A 10045-nucleotide genomic window follows, 5' to 3' on the forward strand; every position below is an offset into this window, starting at 1 on the left:
CACCTTTACCTCAAATGATCCCAACTCGAGTTGTAGTTACATATCATTTATTAGAGTTATCTCCCTTAAGCCATACCTGTACTACCTAACCACTAAACCCATGAGATTCAACATTTAGTTTACCTCTCGCCAGGAAATCAAATTTTCCATGCCAACCTCAGAGTTTAGCATAGAGCTGATTGTTGTTTCTCCACTCAGCTGACAAGAAGGCCGTTCTGGACTCCAGTCCGTTCCTGTCAGAGGCTAACGCAGAGCGGATCGTCAGGACGCTGTGTAAGGTCCGCGGAGCCGCACTGAAACTGGGCCAGATGCTCAGCATTCAAGGTGACAACTGGCTTACATTGTAATACACACCTCCAGTAGCACCTTCTCTGTTCTCAAAACATTCTCTCCTTTTGCGACCCCAGTCACCCCTCTATGCTGCTCTGTTGACTTATGGTTAGTTGTTGTTTGTGGCTTTGCCATTCCGTCTTTTTACTGCCCACACCAGCGACGTCTACTGTGCTGCAGCATGGCAGGCTTCATGACCCTTTCCCCTAGTGTCAGGGCAGTCTTGAGTCATCTTCATAACCTCCACTGGGTTGATACTGTGAGGCCTTAATCCAGCCTCTGTAGATTAGTATGTGACGGAGACGGGAGTTATTTCTGGCCCTCTGGCATCTCTTCCTGCATCGCCTAGTTCACCTCAGGTCGGCTCACAACAACACATGCCCATCCTTAATTCCCAACTGCTCCAGCTAGCTGGTGAAACTGTGCCACAGGGCACAGCATAGGATTAATGCAACTCCATACACAGGCATTCTCCTGCCGTTGTCATGACAATTGTGTGACACATACCAAATGTACCATTGTGGGACAGCAACAGCCAGGGCGTAGCCAGGGCTCACAATAAGCCACCAGCCATGTTAGAACTGCAACCTTTTGTGTTTTGAAGTGGCTGGTCTCTACCAAAGCTCCAGAATCGCTGCTTGTTAGAAAACCTCTGATATTTCCCTATGTATACAGAGGTGACTAAGCAAGTGTCCTCTGCTGTTTTTAGACACAACTGGTTTTCAAACTGGCTTGGTATTCTAGGAAAGTGTAGCATACGGGTAGCTCTTAACTGTATGCAGAATTTTATTGATGGATTTAGTCGTCGAATTTCAGTTCTTGTTATCAACCTGTGACGTACACGGGAGTGTACAAAACATTATGAACACCTGTGCTTTCCATGACATGGACTGACCAAGTGAAAGCTATGATCCCTTATTGATAGATTTTGTTGAATCCCACTTCAATCAGGGGTGACAGGTGAGCCTAGTGGTTAGAGCGTTGGACTAGTAACCGGAAGGTTGCAAGTTCAAACCCCCGAGCTGACAAGGTACAAATCTGTCGTTCTTCCCCTGAACAGGCAGTTAACCCACTGTTCCTAGGCAGTCATTTTAAATAAGAATTTGTTCTTAACTGACTTGACTAGTTAAATAAAGGTTAAATTTAAAAAGGGGAGGATGCAGGTTGAAGGATTTTTAAGCCCTGAGACATGGGTTGTGTGTGCCATTCAGAGGGTGTATCGGCAAGACAAAAGATTTAAGTGCCTTTGAACAGTGTACGGTAGTAGGTGCCAGGCGCACCGGTTTCTGTCAAGAACTGCAACGCTGCTGTGTTTTTCACGCTCAAGTTTCCCTTTTTTTCCGGCTCTTCTATGGCTTGTGCAATGAAGTTTGAACAGAAAAAACAGTGTTTGTTGTAATATTGCAAACGGACTTGGCAGTTTCACCATTAATTATTCCAGCTTCAAATATGTGGCCACCTAGTTGTAATGTTCACCTGGGTATACAGTGTCCTATCTAGAAGTTGGTGGTTCTCTTGGATGGGTCCTAGCCTTTTCTTTTCAGCACATTGACTAGAAATGCGACTGCTACTTCTATTATTTAGGTCAAGTAAGACAGGGTAAAACAGCATTAAATTGATGGGGTAGCCCTACACTCACAGCCCCTGTCATCCTGTATATGGATTGAAAATGGCAGATGTTGCTAATTGATAAGCGCCTCAATTGGAACGCAGTAGCTGTACAGTAACGTACTATATATGACATCAGAGCTCAGGCTATTCGCTTTACAGCGCTGTATGGGGTTCAACTGACAGCCATTCTAAACATGTGTACCAAGCGCAACAAAAAGATGCCCCATCCCTCCTGGTGATTGGGTTACTTCTGCACTTTTTATTGTCGGAGTGTAGGAAATGCTGTAATCCGAGAGGAGTCCATGTGTTCTGAAAGATGAGACTTTGAGGATTAGAATAAATACCGATTTGATGCCCTACAAGGAAACCACACACCCATGAGTACAAATGTGCGTTTTCACATTTCCATAATTGAAAACTCATATAATTTACAGTGTGTTTGACTCCATTCAATGTGCACCAAAATTACAATCTGTCTGAAGTGCCTTGTGAAAGCCTAACACTGTAAGTTCATATTTTGTAACTTAGCTAGTCACGTTGGCAATAGGACAAACTTTCAAATGATGCCTACCTGACCCAGATTGAGATTTATAATAGTACATTTTTGCATTGTGTAAATAACAGTAATTGTGTGATGGTGGGGCATAGGGCTGTGTTCCAAAGTGGGGAAAAGCTACAAGTTTGCTTGCTTCAGTTCAACAACAAAGCTAGTATATTTGAAGACTCTTCTTTGAGTCATAAATGTGCATTGAAATTACTTAGGAACTGTGCACAGTTTGGAGAGGTGTGTGTTTGTGGCCACTTGGAGACACCAGTTAGACCTCTCACTCAAACCCTTGTAATCTTATTTTGTTGCACCTACCCCAAAATTCCCATGCATATTGTTACATTACTGAATGTGCCCCGAGTATACATTGCTGGGGAATGTACAGTAAATGTGAAATGCACATGAAATCAACGGTTTAGTGTTTGGATTCAGTCTTGTGCCAGATGAACTGTTTTGTCCTCACCGTCGGCCTGATAATTTCCCCATGAACTCCAAAGTGTTCTCTTTCATTTGCTACCATGGTCATTTGCTACCATGGTAATTTGCTACCATGGTCATTTGCTACCATGGTCATGCATATGCTTTTTATACTTCTTCTGTTAGAATCATTTAAATTTGGCCCCGTCCATAATAGTCCATTTCTACATGTGTAAAGGGTTAAAGACATATTCTGGAATTTTGGCGGTGACTAAGTAGTTACTTAAACCTCCTGCTTTGGGCTGGAGATTTAAAATCTATGAGCAGAATTACTTATCTTAATTAGCCACTAATTCCCTAGTTTGAAAGTGACTTTTCTGTACGCTGTGGTGCGCCATTTTCCCCAACATGGGCCAGCCCCCTAGCAATTTGAGTTCTAGCCAATGAGCTTCAGCCCCTCACCGTTTGAATGACAGCTAGCAAGATGCACACACAGCGGAGCGGGAGAGCGCACAATGACCTGGTGCACATATGTGACGCGTATGCAAATTTAGGGGACCACTTTTGCCTACTTTCAGAACTACTGGCTAAAAAGTATACAAGAGCACCAGAGAATCTCTTTAATGATTTGACTCAATGGCTGTCTGATCATAACAGATAAATGATAAACAGATAAAAGTCACGATAAACATCCAAAATAATCACTGTAATTTAAAGTAAGACTGGTAAAATCACCACTTCTGTAATTCTCAGTTCAGAAAACAGGCCGATGGATGTGATTCAGGTAATAGATTTTTGTTCTGCCAAACTAAGCCTAATTATCGAGTAAAGTCACCCTCACTCACAATCAGCTGGATCTGGCAGGAATCTCTTCCTCTGACCTGTCATGTGTTTTGCTGCTGTTCTCCTCCAGTGCTTTTTCCCCACTTGTTGTCGGAATGTTTGTACTGTTGTAGATCTTACCCACAATGCCCTGCAGCGCGGCTCACACCACTTTGTTTTGTTTAACATGCACAGACACCTCTGTTGCTATAACAAATCTAAGGGCCCTTTTACGGCACTGCCAGCTTCAGGTATGTGAAGGTGGTTGCTGTGCCAAACATCTTGGTCTCCCAGAGACATTTAGTGAACACTGGCAAGGACCTGTAAATTGTGATTAACTCTGTCCAAGTGCTCAGAGGTACCAAGGCCTTAGATTTTATTTATATTAGTTGGTCATTTTTAACTGAACAAGGCATTGTGATTAAGATCTGTTGGTGCATAGTGTAATGAACAGGTTGACAGACAGCAACAAGATGGCTTGTCTCATGTTTTGTTCTGGCTGTTGTACGTCAATCAGCCATTCACTGCCATCTCCCTGTCTTCTGTGTTTCAGATGATGCCTTCATCAACCCCCAGCTGGCCAAGATATTTGAGCGTGTGAGACAGAGTGCAGACTTCATGCCCATCAAGCAGATGACGGTAATGTCCCACCTTTTTAATAACCTACTCTTAAATCCCCTCGTCACTAGCCCTGTAGCCCCTGGCTATAAAGGGGAGTACTAGAAAAACAAATTGTGCCAAGCTGCTCTTTGAGTCATGAATTAGTCAGTCAGTCACGACAAGACAATGAAAGTGAATAACAGATACCTATTAGTCTTCTAATAAGGTACCATCATTGAAGGCTATAGCCCATTGCAGTGATACACTGTTGAGGGAGCTGCCATTAGGTATCTGTGTCCCTTTCCCTCGGTAGAAGTCCATCAACAACGACCTGGGCCCTAACTGGAGGGACAAGCTGGATTGGTTTGAGGAGCGTCCGTTTGCTGCGGCCTCCATCGGACAGGTCCACCTGGCTAAGATGAAGGACGGCAGGGAGGTGGCCATGAAGATCCAGGTGAGATGGTGACCTGGGAGTCATTCAGGAGGATGCTGTGTTTTACACCAGTATATTTCTATATCTGAACATTCTGTGATGTTGCACCCTCCTGAACAAACCTTACATCACGGTAAAGGCATTTCATATCCTCTGTTACTTTAAAGGCCTCGTCTGCTGCATTGACGTAATAGTACAAAGTGTAGAAATGACCGATGTTGAATGAGCGAACAAATATCAGCAGTGACCAGCAGCATTAACAATCTGTTTTGTTTTTCTGCTGTTCCCGTGGCTCCATTTTTAAGGCAATGTTCGTCTTTCCTTGAAAAGATAAAACATGACCTTTGAATCACATGTGTTGTGTGTCAACTCTGTATTGTTTACCTTAAAATGCTTTAGAGTAAGCTCTGTTGTCTGTTGTCATAAACTGTATAGATGTATCTCCAAACTTGTATATAGATGTGGCTCATAGTGCTTTTCAGAAGTTTAAATTCCTGTCTCATTAGCATTTCAAATTCGATTGTATTTGTCACATGCCCCGAATACAACGGGTGTAGACCTTACAGAGAAATGCTTAATTACAATCCCTTATCCAACAATGCTTTAAGAAGTTTAAAAAATATATGAAATTAACAAAAAATTCAACAGCAGCAGTAAATTAACAAGCGAGGCTATGTACAGGGAGTACCGGTACAGAGTCAATGTGCGGGGGCACTGGGTAATTGAGGTAATATGTATATGTAGGTAAAGTTAGTGACTTCATAGATTATAAACAGAGTAGCAGCAGCGTAAAAGAGGGGTCTGGGTAGCCCTTGATGAGCTGTTCAGGAGTCTTATGGCTTGGGGGTAGAAGCTGTTAAGAAGCCTTTTGGACCTCGACTTGGCGCTCCGTTACTGCTTTCAGTGCAGTAGCAGAGACGACAGTCTATAACTAGGGTGGCTGGAGTTTTTGACAATTTTTAGGACCTTCCTCTGACACCGCCTGATATAGAGGTCCTGGAAGGCAGGAACCTTGGCCCCAGTGATGTACTGGGCTGTACGCACTACCCTCTGTAGTGCCTTGCGGTCAGAGGCTAAGCAGTTGCCAAACCAGGCAGTAATGCAACCAGTCAGGATGCTCTCGATGGTGCAGCTGTAGACCCTTTTGAGGATCTGAGAACCCATGCCAAACCTTTTCAGTCTCCTGAGGGGGAATAGGTTTTGTCGTGCCCTCTTCACAACTGTCATGATGTTCTTGGACCATGTTGGTGATGTGGACACCAAGGAACTTGAAGCTCTCAACCTTTTCCACTACAGCCCACATTGAGAGGTTGTTGTCCTGGCACAACACGACCAGGTCTCTGACCTCCCTGTAGGTTCTCTCACCGTTGTCGGTGATCAGGCCTACCGCTGTTGTGTCACCGGCAAACTTGATGATGGTGTTGGAGTTTGCCTGGCCTTGCAGTCATGAGTGAACAGGGAGTACAGGAGGGGACTGAGCACGCACGCCTGAGGGGCCCCCGTGTTGTGGATCAGCGTGGCAGATATGTTATTACCTACCCTTACCACCTGGGGGGGGGGGGCTTGTCAGGAAGTCCAGGATCCAGTTGCAGAAGGAGGTATTTAGTCCCAGGGTCCTTAGCTTAGATATGAGCTTTGAGGGCACTATGGTGTCCCTTATCATGGCAGTGTTTTCACAGTTTTTGGTGTCAGAGAGTCAAACCTGTAAACATATGGTTGTTTTGTCATGCTGTTTCTCCTGCTCTGTTTGTCCCATGCAGTACCCCGGAGTGGCTAAAAGCATCGACAGTGACATCAACAACCTGATGACTCTCCTCACCATGAGCAACGCACTGCCTGAAGGTGATGATCCCTGAACGGATTTCAGATTTGTTTTGTAGAATTCGATTTTTATTTTGTTTTTTATTTGTAGCATGATGTAGTAATCACATTTATGACTTAGCGTAAATCACACATGCAGCACAACATAACGTGGGGAATATACTGCCCCCAACCCTGTAATCACACACTCTTATCCTGCATTGATCCTGTTCACACATACGGGGCTCTATTTTAACAACCCTAACGCAATGGTGAATATAAGAGCAGGCGGTAGCGCTATAGGTTTGGAGTGTGTCAGAAATATTTTTGCTATTTTTGCAACCATGGGCGCAGTAGCTGGCGGTGGTGCGAAATTGCTGGGTTTTGATGAATAGACAAGTTGAAGGCATTTTGAGGCTTGACCCTCTTCACTGGGCAATCAGAACATTGATAAATATGTGGTTGGTTCAAGTTGTGTATTTACGGTCTTTTATGTATTATGTTGTCATCTGCTACAATTTGAATGTTAGTCCGTTATAGCCTAGTTTGTTAAATAGCCTACAGAAACCAAATCTAGGCCTATCCCATATTTGCTAAATATGCATGGCTTAAATATGGATATGCAGTACCAGTCAAAAATGTGGACAAACCTACTCATTCTATGGTTTTTCTTTATTTGTATTATTTTCTACATTGTAGAGTAATAGTGAAGACATCAAAACTATGAAATAACCCATATGGAATCATGTAGTAACCAAGTAACCACAGGCAGCGATCGGGATTCCCGCCATTTGACTGTTTGGTCCAAGATGCATGACTTTTTTTTTAAGATAAGGGAAAACTTTATGGAGTCTGTTTTAAACATTGGTGATGTACATAAAACTACTGTGTGCACATTTGTTGGCAAAATCAATGCCATAACCAATTGTATTTCCGCTAAGACCAGCTTTCGGTCCTTCTTCAATATTTCTAGTTGCGCTGACTGAAATGGGCATTTTGGCGCACATTTTATTTCCACACCTCCACCTCAGCACAAACAACCTGATGTTACACAGGTAAATTGTCGAACCTGGCTTAAGGGGTGGAAAATGCCAGTGCACCAGTTTTTACATGACAATTTCTAACTAATGTGCGTTTAAAGCCCACGCAGTCATCAACAGCAGAGGGTCACCCAGCAGATGATCGATGATGGTGTCCAGTACCCATCATTCTGGGCCTCCACTGTACTCTGGGAATGATCCGAGCACACATCCCTCTAGGCCTCAGTCAACCATAATCCATCTGTTTCTCTATATCTCTCTCGCTCTTTCTCCCTCTGTTAACATCTTGTGCAGGTCTCTTCCCTGAGCATCTGATTGAGGTGATGAGCAGAGAGCTGGCACTGGAATGTGATTACATAAGAGAGGCCAAATGTGCCAAGAAATTCCAGTGAGTGATCAAAACAACCAGATTTCTCTTAAAGACCACCTCCCCCGTAACTATTTTCATCATCTAATCGTCACAGCAAGCTCCAGAAATGAAGGGGGGAAATGTGGCTTTATCTTTTGGATGTAGCCAAGCAATAGGAATTTGTGATGACTCAAGCAGTGGCTTTTTAGTGAGCACTTAGTAAATCCATAAATCCCAAGAGGGCCAAGGTAAATGAATCTCTTAAACACAGACTTCCAGATCGTGGTGGGAGGACAACACAGCATATCATTGTATGACTCCAGATCAGGAAATGTACTGTAGCATGTAGGGTCTACAAATAGCCACTCCAGCCCTTTAGGGAGTGTTGGTTGGATGACTTTGATATAAAAGTGCATCATTCGTCTACAGCCAGCATTTAAATATAGCCGATCTGGACATAATACAAGGAGACAACAAGCACCCCCTCTACATACCCTGTCCTCATGCCTCCTGTCCCCGCTCCATGATCCCCAGGTTTGTTGGCAGGCAGGGTGAGGGGGAGGGATAAGCTTTGTGTCCAGAGAGGGGGCTCCTGTTACATACAGTACGCACCCGCTGTGGATGACATGCTTTTTCACCTTGACCATGACCGGTGGACTCTCCCTTCTGTACATGTTCATACAGTATTAAACAGTGATTTGTACAGCTAGAGTGTAGACACGGGAGGATTATTTGAGGGATTGTGGAGATGAGTTGTTGCAGAGGTCACTCACTGAGACATCTGTGGAGTTTGAACAGAAGATCCTACCGTGTTATTATAAATTCATACAGTAACATAATGCCATTTTTGAAACACTGGAAATATCCTTTGAATTGTCATGACATAAATACTGCACATATACTCCCATTTAGTCATAAGAGCTTGAGTTTTCAAAGTGGTGTGTTGTGTTGTTCCTGCATCTGACGATGGTTATGTGATTGGTACAGGGAGCTGCTGAAAGACCACCCGTTCTTCTACGTGCCAGATGTAATAGACGAGCTGAGCAGCAACGCCGTCCTCACCACAGAGCTGGTCCCAGGCTTCCCTCTGGACCAGGCTGAACAACTCTCCCAGGAGCTCAAGAACGAGGTCACTGTATGCTGCACCTGTGTTCATTAACAAAGGCCACCATTGTGTATTTTGGTACTTACTTATTGTACGTTGTGTACTTGTGGATTTTGATGTGTGCTTTCTGCTTGCCCAAGCTTGTTTTGGTGTCTAAGACAAACGCCACTACAGCAAACTCATTTCTGTTACCTCACCCGCCAAAGCACCTGCTACAGTGTATTACTGCCCCTTGGTGGCGAAATTGCAGACTGAAAAATGTGTGTTCTTAAAGTATCTTTCTTTCTCTCTGCCTCTTTCTCGCTGTGTGTGTGTCAGATCTGTGAGAATATCCTGAAACTTTGTTTAAGGGAGCTGTTTGAGTTCAGATACATGCAGACTGACCCCAACTGGTCCAACTTCTTCTACGACCCACAGACGCACAGGGTGAATTTTAACTCTTGTTATCAATTTCAACATTAGAGTCCTGTAACTAATGTTGATGACCCTCCTAAAGGTTGTCTCTGTTTAAATGGGTCTTCTTGGTGTCTTTTGTAGAGCCTGCCAAGCCGATACAGTAGCCACCTCCAGTAGCACGATGTTGTTGAATGCTTAGAATGACTAAACATTACTTCTGTTCCATCCATAGGTTGCATTGTTGGATTTCGGAGCCACAAGAGGATTTAGTGAGGACTTCACTGACATCTACATCGAGGTAAAAGCTATGAGGCTTTATCCCACAGCAAAACATAGCCGATCAAAATGATTTATTTGACGTGTGTGTGACATTCATTGTTTTAATCAGCTCATCAAGTCAGCAGCAGAGGGAGACAGAGAGGGGGTTCGGAGGAGATCAGCAGATCTCAAGTTCCTCACAGGTTATGAGTCAAAGGTGAGTCAATTCATTCGTTCTCAACACATGAATCAACAATGCCACGTACTGGTTTATTTTGTCGTAGACAATGAATTGAGAAGGCTCTTCATTACTCCAAGGCATAAACTGAGTAGTGAA

At 43.8% G+C, this 10045-nt stretch overlaps 1 protein-coding gene across 4 annotated transcripts in view; it reads left to right on the plus strand.

The window, feature by feature from the left end:
• Window positions 1-10045, plus strand: part of LOC135557620 (atypical kinase COQ8A, mitochondrial-like) — a 33880-nt gene that overhangs the window by 20702 nt on the left and 3133 nt on the right. For 2 of the 4 annotated variants that reach the window (XM_064991062.1, XM_064991064.1), the window contains exons 6-14: window positions 199-324; window positions 4281-4366; window positions 4641-4781; window positions 6521-6602; window positions 7895-7988; window positions 8937-9084; window positions 9373-9480; window positions 9683-9748; window positions 9839-9925. In XM_064991062.1, coding sequence (XP_064847134.1) covers window positions 199-324; window positions 4281-4366; window positions 4641-4781; window positions 6521-6602; window positions 7895-7988; window positions 8937-9084; window positions 9373-9480; window positions 9683-9748; window positions 9839-9925 — 938 coding nt within the window. The remainder of the gene's footprint in view (window positions 1-198; window positions 325-4280; window positions 4367-4640; window positions 4782-6520; window positions 6603-7894; window positions 7989-8936; window positions 9085-9372; window positions 9481-9682; window positions 9749-9838; window positions 9926-10045) is intronic. The other 2 variants (XM_064991063.1, XM_064991065.1) reach the window with 1 other exon arrangement.

Source organism: Oncorhynchus masou, chromosome 16, assembly GCF_036934945.1.
Source record: "Oncorhynchus masou masou isolate Uvic2021 chromosome 16, UVic_Omas_1.1, whole genome shotgun sequence".
NCBI classification, from domain to species: Eukaryota; Metazoa; Chordata; class Actinopteri; order Salmoniformes; family Salmonidae; genus Oncorhynchus; species Oncorhynchus masou.